General features: G+C 36.5%; 1 protein-coding gene and 2 long non-coding RNA genes across 6 annotated transcripts in view; 1 reads left to right on the forward strand and 2 right to left on the reverse strand.

Annotated features, from left to right (window-relative positions):
• Positions 1-696: 696 nt before the first annotated feature.
• LOC124437505 lies at positions 697-7,760 on the reverse strand. The gene is made up of 6 exons (XR_006945737.1): positions 7,574-7,760; positions 5,872-6,025; positions 5,648-5,804; positions 5,008-5,079; positions 4,697-4,907; positions 697-749 (listed from the first exon to the last, which is right to left on the reverse strand). It is a non-coding gene; the product is annotated as an uncharacterized LOC124437505 (long non-coding RNA).
• Positions 7,761-8,378: 618 nt separating this feature from the next.
• The window catches only part of LOC124437498, a 42,197-nt gene continuing 26,565 nt past the window's right edge, over positions 8,379-24,010 (reverse strand). For 2 of the 4 annotated variants that reach the window (XM_046987466.1, XM_046987464.1), the window contains one exon: positions 8,379-10,491. In XM_046987466.1, the coding sequence (XP_046843422.1) occupies positions 8,643-10,439 (1,797 nt within the window). In that variant the 5' untranslated portion in view covers positions 10,440-10,491 and the 3' untranslated portion in view covers positions 8,379-8,642. Of the gene's footprint in view, positions 10,492-18,809; positions 18,983-24,010 lie in introns of those variants that run through there. The other 2 variants (XM_046987465.1, XM_046987467.1) reach the window with 2 other exon arrangements.
• LOC124437511 lies at positions 16,890-19,208 on the forward strand. The gene is made up of 2 exons (XR_006945744.1): positions 16,890-17,019; positions 18,846-19,208. It is a non-coding gene; the product is annotated as an uncharacterized LOC124437511 (long non-coding RNA).

Raw genomic sequence — 24,010 nt, forward strand, 5'->3', positions numbered from 1 at the left:
AGAGCAACCGCTGGCCAACACAACATCCTGTAAAGACAACAACATAAACATAGAAGTATAGGCGTTTTCATAGAATTATTTGTGTAAAATTTTGTTAAAGTCGGGTTAGGGCCGTTGCTTTCTCAGGTGTCCTACCCCTTGAAAGACATAGCACATTTTATGTAGGTGCATACGTTACTTGCATTCACCCCCCGGTAATTTAAATTGTGAGACTGAAACATTTAAATCTTTAATGAACTTTGTTCCTTATTGAAAACTTATTGAGAGGAGAGAAGAGTGGAGTGGTGAGAGAACTGTATTCAACAAGGATACTATAACTCTGTGTAAATTAAAAATCGTTGCTTAAGAATATTACTCACTGCAAATGATATAACGAGATGAAACGCAAGAAAACAGCCACATTTTGGTTGACCGTTGTCAATGAGTTGTATTTTAAAGATATATACAATGGAATGCCAAAACTTGGTGGAGGGGCAGAAAGGGTGGGAGAGGATGAAAAATTAGATTTTTCTGCCTTCATAAGGAGTCCTTCATGTTAACGTAGACATCAATAAAGCTGCTTGAAGTAAAATTAGAGACGATGGCTTTAAGAAAACGAACATGGTAACATAAATTTCTCCCAAGTACTCTTTGAATATCACTTTCAACAAGTTTCCTTAGTTATGAAGCAGAAAAATGTACCTCTGGATTCACGATGTATTGAGGTGTTAAACTGTACTTTGCAACGGCATTTCGTGCCTCCTTGCATCCTACAAAAACAAATACAGATGATTGTATACGACTGGAATAGTGGAACATACACAGTGTGTATCAAAAGAACAGCAATCCTTTCATTTGTGAAGCAAACACTGACAATTATCATACCATTCTTTCCACACTCCTCAAATCATAATACAAATTCTAAATTTGTACTTCATGTAAGCAAGAACAATGCAGCGAAATTCCACTTTACGTGGTACTATCAATCAGTTCCATTACGAATGGTTAAGTAGACACAGAGCAACGAATATTTATCGTGTTTGGTTGCAGTAAGGGAACTTACACTGTTTACTAGTAGACTATATTGAAAAAGTCTTTGAAAACTACACAAATTTCACCTACTGTCCAACGCAAATCCCGAACACGAAACTCCTTTAAATTGTGTTCAGCCTCCTAGGGGATCATTTACTGCTGAATAGTGCAAGTTGTAAACATCTTGTGATTTTGAATTCATTCCAAAGTCATCGTCAGAAAATTGGAATATTTTGTGATGCCTAAATGTTGAAGAATTTTATACACCCTTTGTATTGCAAAGAGAATCAATCTTTTTGAAAAAGTGTTCTTTAACTGGACTTATTTGTTCCAAAAGGTTAAAATAAAGTCTAATATTGTGATCATTGTAAAAAAGAATTGGCAAGAACTATTTTGCACCATTAATTTGCTAGAAGATTCTGCTTACAACCCAGTTTCATGTGAAGATCGATTCCTTCTAGCTGAAAATCGCCTAAGACATCTCATGAATTCATCCGCAGACAAATCTTTAACTAGGTCTAAATGTAAGGCTCTAGTTACGCAACAGGAAAACAATGCGATGTATGCTTTGTCTGTCCCCCCTGATGTATTCTTCACATATAGTGGTCCAGCAAAATCTACCCCTGTCTTAAAAAATGATTCCGCTTGCTCTACTCTGAATGCCGGAAGGTTTGCTTTGTTAGGTCTATCATATGGTATACCCTCTAATTTCTTACACACAACACATTTGTTGAAAATTGATTTTACCTTCTGTCTGCCTTGTGGAATCCACAACCTTGACCTTATCTCTGCTAGAGTTGCCCTAATTCCGCTATGATATACCTATTTGTGGCAATGCTCAACTATTAATTCCGTCAATCTACCTTCCTTTGGTAATAAGATTGGAAACTTCGTTTCCTCTTCCAAGTCTGATTCTGCTAGCCTACCCTGACATTTTAGTAACCCCTCATCTTCTACTACCTTGAGTTGTACCTCTAACTGCTTGAACTTATCCTCCTTCTTTAGCCTGTCTTGTGAAGCCTTCAACCAAAGTTTTTCTGCTTTACTTATCTCCTGACTCCCTAATTCCGTGAAGGTTAAATCTTCATGCTTCCCTTTGATCCTAGCGATCAAATTCTTGACAAATCGTGTGACCCATGCCGTTACAAGGAATAATTTCTCAACCCTACTGTATCTCTCTTTAGAGATCACATTCTGAATACCTATTTCTTTGTTAGTATCTACTACTAATAGTGCCGTCCGCTTTTCTTCTACTTTACTCTCTCTAGTCACGCCTACCTCTGATTGCGGCCATTCTCTTTCTACGCTACTCAGCCACCTTGGCCATATCAACCAAAGTGATTGCTCTTGTATCTTCGACGCAAACACTACCCTGCTTCCTAAATCGGATGGATTTTTCATTCCTGGACAATGTCCCCACTTCTGCTTCTGTGTTATTGCCAGGATTTCATTTGCTCTATGTCTAACAAACTGTTTCCACTCACCGCGATTCTGAATCCAATATAATGCTGTAATACTATCTAACCAGTACCTTGCTTCTATTTTCCCTACTTGGCCTACTAAAGCTTTCCGCACAGATTCCATTAACTTTGCTAACATCAGCGCGGAGTTTAGTTCTAAGCGCGGTATAGTAAGCTTCTTCAGCGGCGCAACTCTAGTTTTTGCTGTTAACAATTTCACAAAGACACCAACACTCGTGCGATAAACAAAATATACTAGTGCGCAATACGCTTTCTCGCTTGCATCACCAAACCTGTGAAGTTCAAAAGATTGAATTTTGCCTTTCACACCACTAGATGCATCTATTTAGCTTAATAGTCTTAACACGGTTTAGATCTTCAATCCATTCAGTGTATAGACCGGCGTGGTTTCCGCTTATCTCGTCATCCCAATCACACACTTTTCTACGCACAACTGTTGAAACAAGATTTTCATCAAACCTATTACGCAGCTAATTAATCCTAGCGGATCAAATATCTTTGCTAGTGCGCTCAGCAGGTTTCGTCTAGTTAGCTTCTTGTCACCCAAGTCTACTACAAACTTTTGTAGGTCGAACATGAACAGATTATTGTCGCAATCCCAGCATATACCTAAAACTTTTGTGTAATCATCGTTATTTTCGATTCCCAAACTCCATTGTGTGAATTTTTCATCGTCTAGATCTGTCGCCTGCACGACATTGTTCTCGCATTCACGCTGTTCTATATGCGCTCGCACGCTTCTGTCATTTGTCATCCATTTCCTTAATTTAAAGTCGCCTTGAGACATTCTAAATTTCGCCTTTTCCTATAAATTGATCGTTTCGGGTGCGCTTTTGCCCCCCGAAACTAAGTCATCAGCGTAAAATCCTTCATTCAATTTTTGAGCAAGCACTGGATGTGATTCTGCAAATTGCGCTATGTGATGCCTAAGCGTGGCGTTGAGTAAAAATGGCGAGGCATTTAATCCAAACATTACTCTGCAAAACCTGTAAACAACAACCTCTAAATTAGCATTAGTTGCATCTCTAACCCACAGAAATCTTAAATAGTCCCTGTCTGCTTTGTCTACTTCTACGTTCAAAAATGCTTTCTCTATGTCTCCTACCAAGGCCACTCTGTTCTCCCTAAATCTAATTAATATATCAAACAACAACGGTGTTAATGATGGTCCTACATGAAGACAGTCATTCAAAGAAGTCCCTTTCTTACCCTCCTTTGATGATGCATCATACACTATTCTTAGCTTAGTTGTTTTGGCTTCTTTACGTATAACCGCTTGATGGGGAAGATAATGAACATTCATCCCCGGTTCTGACTCGTCAACCCTTTCAATGACTCCCGTTTTTAGTTGATCCTGATAATTTTATCATATTCCTTTAACAAATCAGGCTCATTTGACAAACGCTTAATTTGCCCTTTCATGCGTGCTAAACTATTGGCATAGTTACTTGGTAAATGCCCATGACCCTGCTTCCACGGCAATTTAACAGAGTACTTATGCCCATTAAACTCAATTTTATCTAACAAGGCTTCGTGCACATCGTCAGTTTCCCTGACCCCAAGTGTTTCTAAATCCCACAACTTGTTCACCTGCCTGTTTATGCTGTATTTCTGCGTTGCAGTCTGCGAAACTAAATTAAAATGTGCCGTTTTGATTTTCGAGCTCCTATTCAGTGGACCCCTTACAACCCATTATAAACAAGTGCCAATCGCAACTGGCTCATCCTTTTTGCCCTTAATTATTTCTCCTTTCTGAAAAGCACGAAGGTTATCTGCTCCTATCAAAACATCCACTTCCAACATCTCCTGCTTCAAACTTACATCTGACAAAAACAAATTTTTCAAATGAGAATACTGCTCCTTAGCCACCTCAATATGCTCATTTTTTACCGTACAAATACGTGGAACTACTAATGCCTCTAAACGAATTTTGCAATTACCCCTAACTGATGCGACCTCGCAATTGACGACCTCTGTCATCTTAAGTTCATTTGTTCCACCACCAAAAGTGTTGACCTATAACCATTCCCGCCTTGCTACATTAAGCTTCGCATCTTGTCCTGCCCTGTTTATGACGAAAGACTTCTGACTTCCCGAGTCAAAAGCACACGCACTCTCTCCCTATTCCCACCTACAAGAATTCCTTGCGCAGTCTGCAAGGCTACCCTTGTGTTTGTACTCACATGCACGTTACTGACATTTACCTGCTCTGTTTTCTCTGCGCTACTACTCTGTTTTTCAGCCTTCTCTTCGTCCTTTTTTTCCTTTGTCACATATAGACACATGATGATCTTCCCCACTTTATCAAGCACTGTATGAAAAGTTCATTCACATCGCGCGAATTTCGCGATAATGATGTTGATTGCATCGACAATAGTAAAGGTGATTTCTGCGTTAGGAGCTCATCAGACAAAACTAAATGGTATGAAATCAATCTCAGTGTTCCAAAGTGTAGCTGTGATTCGTTGAGAAAAACGCAATTTCCCTGTAAACACATGTACGCAATTTTCAATACCTTTGAAGAATGGAATTTCACAGCCCTCCCACAACACAATGGAAACAGCGTTTTCATAGCATTGGACAATGGCTTGAATCAAGAAGAAAATGAAAAAAAGAGAAAACACGAGGAGACTGATAATGAAAACAAGAACAATGCAGAGATTGTCGAGCATACTTATGACGTAATAATGCAAGAGGATGAAAGAAGACGTGAAACAAAGGAAAACAAAATTAGGACAGAAAAATCTTGCGAACTAAAGGAAATTGCACAAACGCGAAATTTATTGCTGGAGAAGTTGAGCCTTGTTCGAAATCAGGCATTCACCATCAACGAGCTAAAACCTTTGCAAGAAGCGCTTGACTACGCAAATAAAATGCACGAAATCTTAAATGGAAATTGCCCAGTCAGTGAAGGTTTGCCAATTAGAAATAGTCCAACAAAAAAGCGTTTGAAAGTAACAAGTGTGGAGTATCATCAAGTATTTCATAAAAAATTGCCTTTTCGTCGCAAAAAGAAGCATGCTAATAACTATATCACAACAATGATACCAGACATAAGTCAAAAGTGCGCTGTTTCATCAAACAACGCGGGATAATTTTCATTTTGGCAACCTCGACTGACGAGCTCTTTTTTACAAATTATAATTTTCACTCACAATTTACGTCCCAGAATGCACTTGAAGAGCCAGTTGAGCAAGAATTGTTGTATGAGAGTGAAACAGAGGAAATCCAGGCATCACAAGAAAGAACTGAAGTACCGCCAATCAACAACATGGAACAACAAGAAAGGTCAGTGATTCATTGCAAAACGAGCTGAAATTGTGAATGTATCTTGATGCACTATGTTTTTAAATAATATAGCACCTACACTGATACTTACAAACAGTTGACATACAATTCATTGTTTCTGACTCCAAGGCAGCGAATAAATGCATATACAGAAAGACAATGTCTTGGGGATACTGTGCTGGAATTTGGTCCTGTGAATGTATCAACAGTAGATCTTTGGTCAATTGTCAGTCCAAAAGACATAACTGAAAAGAATTAAAATTATTGAAAAAGAAGTCACCACATTCAAACCTGGTTGGCTGACTGACTCTGTAAGAGAAAAAAGCGTCTAATATAGTATTCTTATTTATCATTATAAGAAATTGTTAATAACCATGAGTGCTATGTACACGTAAAACTTGAGAGGAAATCTCTTCAAACTATGCTTTCTTTTGATTTTGGATAATTGACGCTTTTTGTGGAGTTTGACTGAAAACTACACTACTGTTTTTGCAGCAGAATCATTTATTTCAGAGATTGTTAAAAACAACTCAAGCACAAGATGCACATAGGTTAATATATCTTTTCACCAAACCAAAATTATCCTTTTTCCAATCAACATCCATGGCATTCATTGGACACTACTGGTAAGTATTTGAGCTAAATAATAAAATATAGACATGCATTATACACATACTTAGCCCACATGAGTCCACAGATTTACATGCAAAAATTAGTATCTATAGAAACATTAACTCATATAATTCTTAATCAACAAAGAGAAAATTTTTAACTAAATGCAACAGTAATTTTGTGTAATATAGACTATGAATAACTTCTCAAAAACAAGACTCTACTTTGACTCACTTGGAGGAAGTGCAGACAAAAAGACACCTAATACACAGATGATGTATCATATAAACAAACTAAGGTAATTATCAAACTTAATCTTAAAAGATTTGCCCAAAAATCATTTTCAACAATCAATATTATCATTCATGTTGTCATTGTTTGTCACTGCTTTAGTGCTTTGGTAGATGTAAAAACAGGTTGGAACTCAAGCTCGTGGCAATGTTTTGAGCCACTTCATTGTAAACAGGAAGATATGTATAACTGTGGAGTGTACATATGCTTGGTAAGCTTAAATGGCCTAACTTTACTTGAATAGCTATTTTTACAAACATGATTATTCAATAACTGATCATTTTGCATCAGTTTGCTCGATGTCTAGCCCTTGGCTTGGATCAAAAACCAGCAAACATGGAGACTGAGAGAAAACGAATCCTTTCAACATTACTTGAGTCTTGCTATGATGATATCACATGGTAAGGCATAAATAACATTTGGTCGAATATTTTTATATGGAATTCATTATGAATATCTTAGGAAGCAAAATGTGGCTGTTTGCAAAATATGCAGAGAGGATGACAGTAAGACTGGCTGGGTTGTGATCAATGTGGTCAATTTTTTCATGCAAGTTGCCTTAATGTTGACTTTGCCATAACCTTCTCAACACATTTTAGATGCAGATAAAATTATTATCAATATTATTTGACATGCAACAAAATCATTGTTATGGTATCAGTGCAAATTGTGCAAATAAAATGAGTGCTTCAAAATATAGTAATGTGTGAATGATAAATACTTTAATTCAAGGTAAAATGAGCTGGAAAATTTAATTGATTCGGCACGATTGTGCTTGCCACTAATTGAATCACAGCTATGAATAGTTTGAAACTGTTGATGAAATGTTACCATAAACTACAAGTTTTACAAATATATCTGAAATAAAATGGCTTATTCTTATTTCTTACCTTTGCGATGATTCTTCTGGCCAAAAATTTTCAAAATTCATGTAAATGCGTCTACATGATTACTCTGATACGAAATTCAAACGCAAAAACAAACTTGAATCAACTTTTGAGAGATAGCCGCTCCAGTTATTATAGAACTCAATGGTTCCGTCCTCTGAAGATAGGCGGAAAACGTTGAGAAATCACGTGAGTATGCATTGAAATGTGCGAGAATAGGCAGTTGCTAGGTTACAAGACAAATCTTGAGATTTTGCAGTATTACGATTACGAACCACCGAATAAAAGCGTGAAAATGAACGAATAAAACATAATATTGCAAATTGTTTGTGAAATAATATTTATCTCATCTGCAAAGAGAATATTTACTATTTATTGGGAAATTTCTACTCATCTTCCGACCGAAAGCATGGCATAAAATATTCATCACTAGACGTAATGGTTGAACAAGCCCAAGCAGTGCATAAGGTATGAAATTTTGATCTTAAAAGTTATATCCACTAAAAAGATTGGAAATCTTACTCAACTGCTATTTCTCAAATGGACCTACATTTATTGAAGATTACCAAACGTGGTAGGATACATGGTAAAATCCACTGTTTCTTTTGCTTTCTTTTAAAATGACGGTGAAATCTCATTAAAAAATTTAAGCATAAGCTAAGAGAAGAACAAAAGAAGAACAAAAAAAGATTTAAAGAAAATCCCAATGTGTTTGTCTTTATAAACCTCTAGAGCAATAGAAACAAAAGTCTGGTAAACTGGGAAATAAAGTATTTTGCCGCTACGAAAAATATTTTAAGTAAAGTAATTTTTACAATGGAAAACTTGTATTTTATTGTTCAATAAACTACAATGAAACAAGGACAAGAAAAAAGGTATAAACTATCCTCTAAAAACTCAAACTTATTTAGATAGAAAAGACATTCACCTATTTCAGAAATTTATCAAAATAGTTAATGATTATATGAACTTTTGAACTATACATTTTAAATTTTACAAATTTATCATCCAATGTAGTCCAAACAAACATTGATGAGTTATAACGTTCCATAACTTAATGAAATTTCGTGTCTTAGACATACTTTTGTCCAAAAGGTAAAACTTCAGCAATGGCTCTTCGTCGTGTTTCCCTCATTGAAGGAAGATATGTCCATGAAGAACTACTTCCCATTTCGAAACACTCCACTGATTTAAGACTTTCATCTTTATCATTCACACCTCCCATGACAACAATTGTATCACCAGTTATAACTGCACAGCAACCATGTCTCTTTTCCAACATGGGTGGTAAGACTGTAATCTTACCTGTTTTGATGTCATACATAATAACACTGTTCAATGCTTCTCTTCCATCATCATTACCTCCAAGAAGAACAACTTGATCTCTCCATTGAACTGTTGCCATGTTAGCCAATGGATGAGGTAATGGAGGCATTTCCTTAAATGTAAGTGTCCTTGGATCAAACTCTAAAACACTGGACAAAACTTTGCCATCTTTTGTCCATCCTCCAAAAATAAGAACTTTATCATCAACAACAACAGCTCCATGGCACCAACGTGGTTCAGGCATATGACACAACTCTTTTAAAACATAAGATGTTGTACCTGTAATGTTTATTTCACAGATCAAATCTGATGGTCCTTTACCTGCAATGTATCCTCCAATGAAAAGGATTTTTTGTTTACAAACAACAGTTTGATGATCCCAACATCTACAAGGAAGCTCTGAGGGAAATTTCCTCCATGTTAAAGGAAACTGTTTTATATTCAATGTCTCCATTGACTTGCTGCCGCCACCTCCAACAACAAATAAATTATCATTATAAATAAATGATGAAGCACTCCGGTGTCCATTTTCCATTGATGCCATCCTAAACCATTTCTTCTCCTTGCATGAAAATATTTCAACAATGTAAACATCAGCAACCAAAATATCACTTCTTAATAAATCCATAACTAATTCAACTGGTAATGTCAAGATTGGAGCAAAATGTTCATTTATAGTCATCTTGTCCAAAAGTTCAAACATCATGGTTTTCATTTTTTTCATTTCTTGGGAAGATTCAATCAAATTTTTATACCAAGACTCGACAGCGAATTCCTTGCGCCAGTCCTGTATTGGATCAAACATTTTTCCGTCTCCAAGTTCAATACTTGGCCAAGATGATAAATGATCATGATTGTTGTTGATCCTTGCAATGAACTGATATAAATGATGGTTGAGAAGAATGACAGACTTAATGTTTTCCATTCTCTGAGATTTTCCGAACATCGCTTTCATGCCACCACCGATAGAAACAGAGAACATTTTACGAACACCGTCCATTTCATGCAGCCTTTTTATATAAGATAAACATAAATCAATGACATTCTTTCGATGCTCCGGACATTCAAAAATTTGTGCCATGATCTTAACAACAACGGCAAATATTCTCTCTTCCAAGCTTAAATTTTTGTTGTTGAAAACATCCGTTGCTTTCTCACGGGATTTTTTAAATCGATCCTTTGCCCTTTCAAAAACCTTTGAATGTTGTATTGCATGGGAAAGATCATACTTGGTGGTGATGGCACTACAAGTTGCCTCAGACTCATCATTATTACTTGCTTCTTCACATTCTCTATCACTTTCTACTTCGTCAATACAATTAAAAAGTAGAATAAATCCTTCCTCCAAGTAGTTCAAACTGGAGCAAAGATCTATTTTCGAAAGATTATCTAGCTTTCTTTTGATGTCGTGTAAATCTCGCTTGATAAGTTCGCGAAATCCTTCACTACCAACGTCACCGTTTTCTAGCCTGTCTGCTGCAGCATCTCGGGCTTTGTTCGTAAAAAATTGAAACAGAGAGAGCAGTAAGTTATCAAGAGACATGGCGTTTTGATGATTTGTACTCGTAGAGCTTGTGTATAAATCTATTGCGTCTCTGTCGAAAGATAAAACATTAGTAAAATTAGCTGTGTTTGTATGAATACTCGATTCAAACAAAATGCTTTATTTCTTTTAAAATTTCAACCAGTTATATTAATATATATTAATATGTTTACAGCAACGATTTACAGCATAATCCATGGATCAGAGTTTTAACTTTGCAAGAAAATTTTGCAAATTACGAGGGAAAAAGAAGAAATCGATAATGAGAGAAAAATGAAGGAGATTTTAAAATACGAATAAAATCCAAATAAAACTTAATGCTCCTGCTATGTTGTTGATTTAACGATAGTTTACCGGCAAAAATTCAAGAGTTACTTTACATTACTTTACATGACACTAAAGGACTATTTTCTTGAGAAAACCGCTGAATGCGCGTACTGCATTTTTGTGATTTAGCGATCATTTTTGACAAGCGTGAAACTAAACTGACCGAACGAGATCATATAAAAAAACTATAGCACCATTCTAACAAAATTATCCTAGATCTCTCTCTGCAGTAAGGTTTTACAAAGAGTAGACGATATTTATAGTCCACTATTTAGTCCCGTTATTTCATCGATTCTGTATCGTTTGTGTGTGTTTGAAGACATGAAAATTGATGTGTGTAGTGACTTGTAAAGTGTATTTATTACCTAACATTAAAGATGGCTCAAAGTCTACATTGTCAAGTGACGAAAGTAAAAAAGCGACAACGAGGGAAATACATCGAAGTGAGAGCTTTTGAAAGAGAAAGGAAGTTTATTCAAATTAGGATGAATAACAATAATGAGGAAAACTCCGTGTGGAAACCATAACCTTTTTTCTGGCTGATTCTGCTTTAGTTTATTAATTTTGCATTTATATTATATATTGTATTTGTTGTTACAATAGTTTGTGTCGATCAGTTCGTCGTGCTTTAATTTATAAGAGTAAACTCACTTTGACCTTTTCAACAGAATTCATTCAATGATATTTAGTGCAGCTAGTGCTTACGTTTTATTGATAACGAGGACAATCTTCAGTTTGTCGAATGACTTTTGCATAGTTAGGGACATTTTCTATATTTTAAAAAGCAATTTATTCAAAACAATCGAAAGCCCATCAAATGCTAGGGATGGGGGGAAGAAAACCATGTGATCAAAAATTGTTTCAAAAGAAAGAAAGGGGAGAATAAGTATAGAAACAAGCAGGGACATTTATTAAAGCATAAAGCACCTTCGTTAGAGACTGAGGGAAACAAAAAATGAAAATTCTGGAGGTAATGTATTTGTTGAAGGAATGACAGCAACAGAAGGAAACAGTTGTTGGATATTTGATTAAGGAGCCTCGCGACATATAAAAGCTAGTTGCGATATTTTGCTAAACTACTGCGAGTTACCAAAGCCAGACCATGTTACACTTGGAGACGGTGGTTACGTAAATGCATATGGGTATGGAAAAGGTGACATCACCATGATACTTGGACGTAAAGAGAAAGATCAACAGAAATCAATTTTGACAAAGGTATTTTACGTCCCAAAGATAGCTATAAATCTTTTTAGCGCACGTGCAGCAGCATCTAAAGGCAAAGTGGTTCAATTTGGACACAGTCTCTGTTGGATAAAGAACTCCAATGGACAAGCTGTACCACGCGGTCGACTAGTTGAGAAAATGTATCAACTTGATTGTAAAGTTGACAAACCGAAAAAATAAGCATCAGTTGTTAATGAAAATGGCACTAAACTTGATCTATGACACCAAAGAATGGCACATCTAAGTGTCGGTCAAATGAAAACCATGGCTTCAAAGCAACTTATCACAGGTAAGGACATACCTAAATTTTGCAATTCAAGCTTTTGTGAGGCATGTGTAGAAGGAAAGGCACACCGCACACCATTTAAGCCAGTGGGAGATATTCAATCAACCAAAAGATTGGAGTTGGTTCATAGTGATGTTGCCGGACCTATGAAGACTGAAAGCCTTAGAGGTGCAAGATATTTTGTCACCTTCATTCATGATTATTCTAGATGTGTTACGGTATATCCAATGAAGCACAAGCCAGAAATGCTTGAAAAATTCAAGGAATGGGAGGCAACAGTCATAAACCAATCAGAGTGTAGGATAAAAACACTACGCACGGACAATGAGAGTGAATATACATCTACTGAGTTTGAAGATGTTTTAAAGGAGAGAGGAATTTTTCATGAGAAAACAGTGCCCCATTCACCCAAGCAGAACGGGATAGCTGAGCGCACGAATCAGACAATCCAAGTAGCAGGTCTTTGTATGATTTTGCATGCTGGACTGTCCAAAGCTTTTTGGGCTAAAGCAGTGCGCAATGCAGCCTACATAAGAAATCGAGTCATTACTACTGCAACTGCGGTAACTCCGTATGAAAGAAGTACGGAAAGAAGCAGAATGTGCCCATTTTCGTGTCTTTGGTTGTACTTCTTATGCTCATGTTCCTGATGCGGTGCGCCAGAATTTCGACCAAAAAGCAGTCAAGATGAGATTTGTTGGTTACAGTCTCACACAGAAAGAATACAGGTTATACGATGAGAATCAACAAAAAGTCTTTATTGAGAGGGAAGTTACATTTAATGAAACAGATTTTGGATCAACAAAAGCTCAAATGGAGTGTGGTGAAGATATTACCGAGTGTGCTGAAGAAGAAAAGGACAAGATGGTGCAACCAGAAATGAACAACAAGATTCCTCGTATGAGCCTCGACGCTCAGGAAGAGAGAGAAATCCACCAACATATTACCACGACGAGTATGCTGGGATCACTACATCGAAGTATGCAGCACTTTACGTATCTGAGATCACAGAGTCAGAAACCCTAAAAGATGCTATTAATAGTGAATATGCAACGAAATGGAAAGCTGCTGCAGATGCAGAATACCAGTCTTTACCAGAGAATAAGACCTAGGAATTAGGCATATTACCAGCTGGACGTAAGCCTATCAGTTGCAAGTGGGTCTTTAAAGTTAAACACGATGAAACAGGAAAGGTAGAAAGATTTAAAGGTCGTCTGGTGTCTAAGGGTTTTCTGCAAAAATATGGAATTGACTATGAAGAGACATTCTCTACAGTGGCTCGTTTTTCGTCAATTCGCACTCTTCTGGCTTTTGGTGTATCTCGAGAAATGTTGATCCATCAAATGGATGTAGTAACGGCATTCCTCAATGGAACATTGGAAGAGGAAATATACATTAAACAACCCGAAGGCTACGTAAAACCAGGAAAAGAAAAGCTAGTGTGTCGTCCCAAAAAATCGCTTTATGGTCTAAAGCAAAGTCCACGTTGCTGGAATAAGGTTTTCAGAGAGTTTATGTTATCATTAGGATTTGTTCAGAGTGAAGCAGACCATTGCCTATTTATTCGTTTTCTCAACGATAAGCTGGCGATTATCACTGTTCACGTTGATCACCTCATACTTTTGACTGAAACTGAAGAAGAGATGAATGATCTAAAGGCCAACTTGGCAAGCCAATTCAAAATGAAATATATGGGCGTACTCCACTACTGTCTAGGAGTTAGTATTACAATAAAGAACGGTGTGTTACAAATCAATCAGGAGCAATACATCAACAAGATTCTGAAAAAGTATAAATTACAAGATTGCAAGACAGTGTCTACGCCAATGGATGTAAGCGTCAAATATGTTAAAGAAGATGGACATTACAAATCAGTCGATGCCTCTCACTCTCAGTCAATGGTAGGAAGTTTGGTGTAAGCGGTAATTGCTACCTGTCCAGATATAGCTCAAGCAGTAACAACATTGGCTAAATTCAACACAGCACCGAACGAAGCAAATCTTACAGCAGTGAAACGTATCTTTTGTTACTTGAAAGGAGCTTGTAAACTAAGCCTGCAGTACCAAAAAAACAGTATCGATTTAGAGGGAAAGTATGATGCAGACTGGGCCTCCGTCACAGACGATCGACGTTCAACTTCCGGAAATGTGTTTATATTGTCAGGTGGTGCAATTAGTTGGGCAAGCAAGAAACAACCAACAGTGGCTCTTTCAACGTCGGAATCGGAGTACATTGCGTTATGTTATGCAACCCAAGAAGTAGCATGGCTGCGACAACTGTTTAAACACCTACAAATGGATTGTACTGCGGCTAAGAACATACATTAAGATAATCAAGGTACAATCGCTATCTCAAAGAATCCAGTGCTACACAAGCGGACAAAGCACATTGATATTAAACACCATTTCGTGCGCGAGAAAGTTAAAGATGGAACACTCGAAATAAAGTACTTTCCAACCAAGGAAAGGATGGCAGATATTTTTACTAAACCATTACCAAGAGAACAATTTGAATAGCTGCGATGCAAACTGGGACTTGCATAAACATTTTAACATATTGAGTGAGTGGGAGTGTTGTAAATTACACTCAACAGTCTTTATTACGTTGTTATGAAGTATTATCTATGTTTAAGGTTATATCGTGGGCGCATGTGTACGTTCGCACAACCTTCGTTGCTCTTTCCTTTTACGTAATAAAATTTACTTTTAAAATTAAAGCGTTTTCTCCGCTGAAATATATCGTAAGACGAACAAGTATGACATAGGGTGAGTGGGGGAGTACAGTGTGACATGAAGTGAGTGGGGACTAAAGTATGACATAGGTTGAGTGGGGGAGTACAGTATGACATGAGTGAGTGGGTGACTACAGTGTGACATGAAGTGAGTGGGGGATTAAAGGGTGACACATAAGGAGAGTGGGTTACTACAGTGTGGCATAGAGTGAGTGGGGGACTGCAGTGTGACCCATAGGGTGAGTGGGTTACTGAAGTGTGGCATAGGATGAGTAGGGGACTACAATTTCTTTGACTTCATCAAACGCATCACTTACAAACAGAATGAACCCAACGAAACGAATAACAGCAGCAACAACAGCAGCAACGTACCTTATATCAAAGTTACGTCTGAGACTATCTCGCGTATCTTTACGACTATACAACATACGTGTCGCACATAAACCAATCATAACACTATGACAAGTACTAACAAACGTCAAAGACAAAGAACAATCAAACGAACGCTAAGGTGCAGTTTACAGAATAAACTGCTCGGACTGCCACGTCTTCTTCATCGGTGTGACTGACAGGATTTTAAGCATAAGACTTACTGAACACAAATGAGGAACAAAAAAACAAGACAAAACTAATCACAGTGCAGAGCATCAACAACTGACAAAACACAGCATTCATTGGGACTAGGCAAAATGCATTACTTACAGCACTGACTACAGAGAATGGAGGGCTTACGTTAGAAAGTTGGTATACCAACTTAGAACAAATCCACTGAACAGATCACAACAATTACCGGCACTTTTCGAAAACAATTTATTCACAACCTTAAACATTACTTTCATGATGACAATACACAATTGACACCCACACATTTCCTGTACAGACAATACGATGACGTGCGAACAAGACGTCTGAAGATGACTACCGCTAATGTTTTCGAAAGGTCATTCAACATCAGCACCAGCAGTCTTTCTCAGGACTCTACTAACCTGGACGATCTACAGCTACAAACATGCAATGATACTTCTGGGTTCAGTCCATTTACTTAAACCAATAATGTTGATAAAATAAAGTCATAATGAACGAATAAGGAAGCGAAACAACAATTTCGTGTCACAAATTTGCTTTAGTATATACTTGTTACATTGCGTTTTGTCTTTATAATGTTGGTTTTTCACAATAAGGAAAAATAGCAAATCTATATTATTGATTGAAAATTTTTAAAAAATAGTGAGTAAATTTTTACAAGATGGTCATCGGTTTTTTAGTAACAAAATCATACGGTGCGAAGATTTCCAAACTTGCATATTACGATGTACAAAAACCTAAAAATGGCTTTATCAGTTAGTCATTAAAGTTATTGAATGTAAAATAGTTAAAATCACCAAAAATTTGAATGTTCATGCTGCGTCTAAGAATGTGCAATAAGTTCAATTTAATTCACTGTGTGAGATATTAATTAGTCACTTTTACAAAAGCAGTATTCTAAAAAATACCACGACAGAATTATAAATGTTTAAACTTCCATAGCACATCATTCAAATTTTAAAGTATTCGTTGGATGTAACGTTATTTTCTTCACTGATTCGTTTGTATGCATATTGGCAAAATGTGAAGGTGTGTGTAGGGAGAGGGGGAGAAGAACGTACCAAAAATGGCTCTTCGTAAAGGAATCTTATTGCGTACAAATTATCATGTAAAACTAGCGTTTAAAATAAACATCAAAGTATTTGTGACATTAACCTTTTGCCTTGCTATTTTTATTACTTTTTGTCCTTCTGATAAGTGATGACAATAGAAGAACGGCATAAGAGCGCCTTACGAAGGGAAAAGAGAATTCATCAGACCGAATGCATGGAGGAACTAAGTTGCACTTAATCTAAGACAAGTTCCTGAGACAAATTAGTCCAAAGAAGGTTGGAAGTGAGGGAGGAGGCTTCTCAATCATACGTGCTCATCAAGTGTGAATCAGAAATTGTGCTCTTACGTATCAACGGCAGACTCGTCTATCGACGGTAAGATTTTGGCTAAAATATTTCAAATCAAGTAGTGGAGTGAAAATAATGTCTTGGAATAGTCATGAAATGAATTTAAAGGCCCATTCAGCGAATGTGCTTTTAGAATGGAGCTTTGTTTAGTCGAGAAACCTTGGCTGGGTATTCAGTTTATCTCAAATCTGGATTGCCATTATTTACATATCATATAATACATTGACATAGAAATTGCGACGTATTGACAACAATATGAATTTCTGAAGAAATCTTAAAAATTCAAACAACCGCTGGGGGTAAACAATTCCTTGCTGTTTTGCTGTATATTATGTTATTTCTCTTATGTAAAAGTCAACAATGAAGATAGAACAGGAAAACAGTATATATATAATATATTTTTAATATATCATATATATACTCTGATGATGGCTTTGGAATAAAAATAGAACAGTAAAAACTAAAAAAAAGGAAATATATTACCGCATTTCATTCATCGGAAACCAAGTTCTGAGCGGGCTAAGTATTTTCAATGAAAATATAACGTGAACAAATTGAATTATACTAAAGATTGTCATAGATAGTTTTTAATTATATTTGTATGATGTAAACATACTTTAAATGTCGATGCTAAAGTCGAGTTATTGTTGTGAAAATTTCAACTATGTGCAATGTATTCACCACAAATGAAAATCTCACATTGAAAAGAACTTGAAGATTATAAAAACGATTAAATGAGCGATTTCTAATCAACGTTTTACAAAGTGTACCAGACCTTAGATAAGGTCGTTATTGTTTGTAGTTGTTGGTTATAGCGTTGTGCTGTCATTCTTTTTTTTTAATAACATTCCAACTATTTAACCTTGTGATTATACTTATACATATCGGCAAGCAGATGCTTGTAATAATCTATGTTTAACATCGATATTAGATTCATTCTTTTCCAGTGGAAAGCGGGATGCTTTCACTGAAGGGCAATGATGTATTGTCTAACATTAACACCGGATTATGTTACTGATATTAAATATGGAATTCGAGCTTTGTCCATATGAACTGTTCAACATGCTTCCAAACAAATATAAGCAGGATTATTCAGTTGATTAGTCTATGATAAACCTTTCACCTTTTACTCTGCTATACCGGTCACAAGCCCGGGACTTGTAGCGTATATAGCTCTCTGCTTTTGAGCAGACTTGTCTCGTTTACAAGGAAGAGGAATGGAGGTTAATTTCTCAAATGTTGTTAGATAAGATAGTTATTATTTGTAGTTGTTGGTTATAGCGTTGTGCTATCATTCTTTTTGTGTACCAGACCTATTAAAGCATCTCGTAGAAATGTCTGATGAGCTGGTTTACGATGAGTATATTTATACAATATTTGCATCATAAAATATATATTTGTTTCGGTCACGCGAGCATACTAAACATACTTCAACTTTTATGGAAATGAAATCAGACAGTGTAAATTGTGTAAATCATTGATACTTGAATGCATGAAAAGATTTTCAATGTCTACAAAATGTGGTTATAATAAAGTAATGATAATCTTATATAACATCATAAATGTGTAAAAGGAAGAGAAACGACAATTTAGGCTGACCAAGTGTGTGGGAGTAATTAAGCTCAATTTAGATTCACAAGTTTCTTATAAGACAAGTTCCCGTCAAAATTTATCTAAAACTGTTAGTATTTTCTTAGTTAACTAAATTTTTGCTTAATAATGTTGGTTTTTTGGTATGGTGAACAGGAAATCTATTTTATTGATGAAACGTTTGTATGACGACACAAGAATTAAAAATGCGAAAAGATTTCACTAACCTTTGTTTAAATCTTATTTTCTTTGTATTTATATAGATGGCTTGCGTCTAAAGTCGTTCCCCAAAAGCAGGCTTCTTTCAATGTTCTCTTTTTCAGCAAAATGATAAAAAATGAAGACACATGTATTCACCCTTCGTTTCTTGTTTCGGTTTAAAGCATGAAATGAATATGACAATTGTCGGAACTTATATAAATAAGTGATAGATAGTTGTTATTTGATACTAGGAACTTAAGAAAGAACGGAAATAGAAACTTATAATACTTTATTAATTGTGACACGTTGAAAATCAGGGTCTTCTGTCGCTGGCAATGAAGGTAAAAGCTTGAAATGTTTAAGGTTATCTGTGATGCGGAATAGTTATATTGGAATAGTTATATTGAGTAAAATTGAGAATTGTATGTCGACTGCGCGTACAGTAGGATAGTATACAGTCCCAAAAAACGAATCGCCAGACGCATAACTGCTTTGTGCTAACGCGCAAAGGAGAAAATTGCTACAACAATGTTTTAGTGCGAAATAAAATTCTTTCTAAAATCCTTCTTCGCGCGGGAGTTACGAAAAGAAGAAAGACGTGAACATGAAACCACTGCTTGTAAGTACGGTGGCCCACAAGGGACACGACTTCTTTATACAAAACTCACGTGCAGTCTTCACTTATTTGTAACCTGATCCATAGAAATAGACCTTCTCCATAGAAATAGACCTTCACCGTGGAAATAGACCTTCACCGTGAAAATAGACCTTCTCCGTAGGAATAGACCTTCACCGTGAAAATAGACCTTCACCGTGAAAATAGACCTTCTCCGTAGAAATAGACCTTCTCCGTGGAAATAGACCTTCACCGTGAAATAGACCTTCTCCGTGAAATAGACCTTCTCCGTGGAAATAGACTTTCTCCGTAGAAATGGACCTTCTCCGTAGAAATGGACCTTCTCCGTAGAAATGGACCTTCTCCCTAGAAATGGACCTTCTCCGTAGAAATGGACCTTCTCCGTAGAAATGGACCTTCTCCGTAGAAATAGACCTTCTCCGTGGAAATAGACCTTCTCCGTGAAATAGACTTTCTCCGTAGAAATGGACCTTCTCCTAGAAATGGACCTTCTCCGTAGAAATGGACCTTCTCCGTAGAAATGGACCTTCTCCGTAGAAATAGACCTTCTCCGTGGAAATAGACCTTCACCGTGGAAATAGACCTTCTCCGTGGAAATAGACTTTCTCCGTAGAAATGGACCTTCTCCGTAGAAATGGACCTTCTCCGTAGAAATAGACCTTCTCCGTGAAATAGACCTTCACCGTGAAATAGACCTTCTCCGTAGAAATGGGCCTTCTCCGTAGAAATGGACCTTCTCCGTAGAAATGGACCTTCTCCGTAGAAATGGACCTTCTCCGTAGAAATAGACCTTCACCGTGGAAATAGACCTTCACCGTGGAAATAGACCTTCACCGTGAAAATAGACCTTCTCCGTAGAAATGGACCTTCTCCGGAGAAATGGGCCTTCTCCGTAGAAATGGACCTTCTCCGTAGAAATGGACCTTCTCCGTGGAAATAGACCTTCTCCATGGAAATAGACCTCCGTAGAAATAGACCTTCTCCGTGGAAATAGACGTTCTCCGTGGAAATGGACCTTCTCCGTAGAAACGGACCTTCACCGTGGAAATAGACCTTCTCCGTGGAAATAGACCTTCTCCTTGGAAATCGACCTTTCCGTAGAAATCGACCTTCTCCGTAGAAATCGACCTTCTTCGGAGAAATCGACCTTCTCTTTAGAAATCGACCTTCTCCGTGGAAATCGACCTTCTCCGTAGAAATCGACCTTCTCCCTAGAAATCGACCTTCTCCGTAGAAATAGACCTTCTGCGTAGAAATAGATCTTCTCCGTAGAACTCGACCTTCTCCGTAGAAATAGACATTCTCCGTAGAAATGGCAAACTACTAAATAGAGGGCTCTGGCAAATACCGGTTCTAGATGTCAAATATATCAAATTCTAACCTTTCAAAATGGCGGCGGAAACCACAAAGTGAAACTTGTATAGGGAAAGTGAGGCCTTTAAATGGCGCGTTTTTGTAGTGAATGTGGCACGAAATTTGCTAATGAGGCAGCAAAATACTGTCATAACTGCGGAAAGGAATTTTCAGGTAAATTTAATCAAAATATCATAACAGTGATCACTGATCGGTGGTCTGTGAAGGATTTGATCATACATTATTTCATTACGTGTATGTTTCATACCCTGTGTGAGCTATTATATATTTTTGTGATATCGGGGACATATACCAAACATTTAGAAAAATACTTCAATTAATACATTTCTTGCTTTCAATTTGTAGAATTTCCACAAAATGCCTGTCACCATGAACAAGATTGTATTGAATACTTATTTCATCTGGGATACAAGTATCATGACATCACCAATTTATTAAAAACATATCATGGTATTACGATGTGTGTCCGCACATTGAATGAAATGGCAATTTTTTCAGGTTGTGAACAAAAGTAGAATTTTGGAAGATCTTTTTTACATTATACATCAATTATGTTGAATTTGCAACACAGCAGATATACCTTGGAAAGCATTGGAATCCTGCAAGAAATCGAGAAAGAATTTTTAAACATAAACTTCTGCCATTTTGCAATTGCTTCCTTCTTCACTAAATTCAGCTGTCATCCCATCTAACAGCTGATCGGCAGAAGGCAAAAAAAAGAACACTCCGCAACAAATTATGCCTTCAATTTCATTAAAGGGAAACATGCAGAAACAAGTTGGACATGTTTCTGCAGATGACGGAGGAGAATTTTTGTCATCATCATCACTTATATTAATAAAGCTTTTTACTTTTATTGCTTCCTTTTTCTCACTATCCTGAGTGACCACCATTTTATTGCAAGTATCAGAAATTTTAGTAAAACTTTCCAGTTGTATAATCTCTGTTTTTTCATTATTTTGAGCATCATAGTCATAGTCATCAGAGTCTGAATACGGAAAATCTTGGACTCTGTCCAAATCTATTGTAGTACACAGATAAAAATATTTTTTTGAATAGGGTTTTCCTAATTCCTGTTTGTACTCACTCAATACAAACTGTGCTGCACTGCCAGGTAACTTCTGTACAATAAAATGGTCTGGATAGAGAAGAGTGTAGGAAGTATACTTAATGAACTGTCTAAAATGCTTCAAATGTTTATTTATTGCAGCCTTCATTAAGTCAGCTGCATTACATTGGGATGAGACAATTAAGGGTAGTGTTCTTTCCTTCAGCCTTTTTAACCTTTTCCCTTCAGCTTCTACGACACCAACTTGAATTTTAACATCCTCATGTTGTTTTGGTTTCTTACACAATTGAATTTTCTTAGCTCGACTCACTTGCTTTCTTTTCCGATATTCATTGAATGTTAATGTTGACATCGGTCTACTGGAGTCATTTGGCAACAGTTAACTTGAACTTGAACTGGATGATAATGTTGGCTCATTAATGCTTGGTGTTGAAGGTAGATTTTCTGATTAGAAAAATTTAAAAAGGAAATATTGGTGGCATGTAATGTAAATGCATCAAAGAGAAATATGTGTACAAATACAAATTAAATTTGCTAGCCTTTCGCAAAATTTGCCCTATTAACATGTAAAATGAAAATACATTATAAGTTTTTCGGAATCTTTTACATAACCACAATAATATATACGCACAATTAATATCCACAATTCATAATTGATGATTCTATTGATTCATTATAGAAAAAATTTTATTACCTGCAGATGTTGGTTTCCCGCAGTTGACAGTATTTTGCTGCCTTATTAAAAAATTTCGTTCCACATTCGCTACAAAAACGCGCCCTTTAAAGGCCTCAGTTTCGCTATACAAGTTTCACTCAGTGAACTCGACATTTGAATAACTGGAATGATAACCGAAGCCAAAAATTGAAGGCAAAAAAATATTTGTTGTCATCATTCGTCATCACACGTCTGGCTCTAGTCCTCGCGTGTTCATTTTTTTTTTTAATCATTTGTCCCTTGGTAATGGTAGAGTTCGGATCTTGATCAGAGCGTAAAAATAACGAAATTTTTGGAAGGAAAAGTTTCATGGAAAGTGAATCAAAGTGATAAATCGAGAAGCAAGGTGAGGTGAACTTAGTCGATCTGCTCTTACGCTGCGGTTTTCCTTTAAAACAAATCAAAGTCTTTAAGGATATTCAATTATTGATATCGAGATGACAACCATTTAGTATTTCAAGCACTATCAAAATCGATGAAAAATACAATTGCTCTGTAAAAAGTAAAATGCGAGTTATAGACTCAATATTTTTTATGAAACTGGAAATCCAAGTTTCTTTTTTCTTCTGAAAAACAGATCTTTAAATTCACTGAAATGACAAAAAAGACAAACACTGTCTGATACCGTTTGAAAACTTACCTTCCGATGTAAGAAAAATTTTTGCTAGAATATTTTCTCGTCATATTTTCTTATTGTATTGTCTTTTTAGCATACAGTGTAATTTTCAGTTGGCTTTTCCTCGTTACAAGTTGTAAGTCACAACGAACTCACTGTAGTAAAGTTTCAGCTGTAAAAAATAACCTTTTGCAAAGAGTTGGCCTCATGTGTTGTTTGTCGTGATGTTGTTTATATGTTTATGCTTTTGCAATTTGTATTCAAATTTATATTGGCCGTGTATGTTTGGCACTCAGGGGAATGAAACTGACGTACAAACCGCGTGAATATTCGACTTTGAAGGACTGGAACTGACGTACAAACCGCGCAAGACTAGGGCTTTGGCTTCAATTTTATATTTATAAAATGTATTGTCGTTATCATTCCAGATATATATATATATATATGTGGAGTTCACTGGTTTCACCCATTGAGTTCTATAACGGATAACAATCATTGAGTTATAGAGCTCAATGATTTCACCTTGTGGTTTCCGCCGCCATTTTAAATTGTAAGAATTTGATATATTTGACATCTAGAGCCGGTATTTGCCATTTCTACGGAGAAGGTCTATTTCTAAGGAGAAGGTCTATTTCTACGGAGAAGGTCTATTTCTACGGAGAAGGTCTATTTCTACGGAGAAGGTCTATTTCTATGGATCAGGTTACAAATAAGTGAAGACTGCACGTGAGTTTTGTATAAAGAAGTCGTGTCCCTTGTGGGCCATCGTATGTAAGTGCATTTTATAATCTTTAGGCATTTCATCACTTTCAAATG

Source organism: Xenia sp. Carnegie-2017, unplaced genomic scaffold (assembly GCF_021976095.1).
Source record: "Xenia sp. Carnegie-2017 unplaced genomic scaffold, XeniaSp_v1 HiC_scaffold_16, whole genome shotgun sequence".
NCBI lineage: Eukaryota > Metazoa > Cnidaria > Anthozoa > Malacalcyonacea > Xeniidae > Xenia > Xenia sp. Carnegie-2017.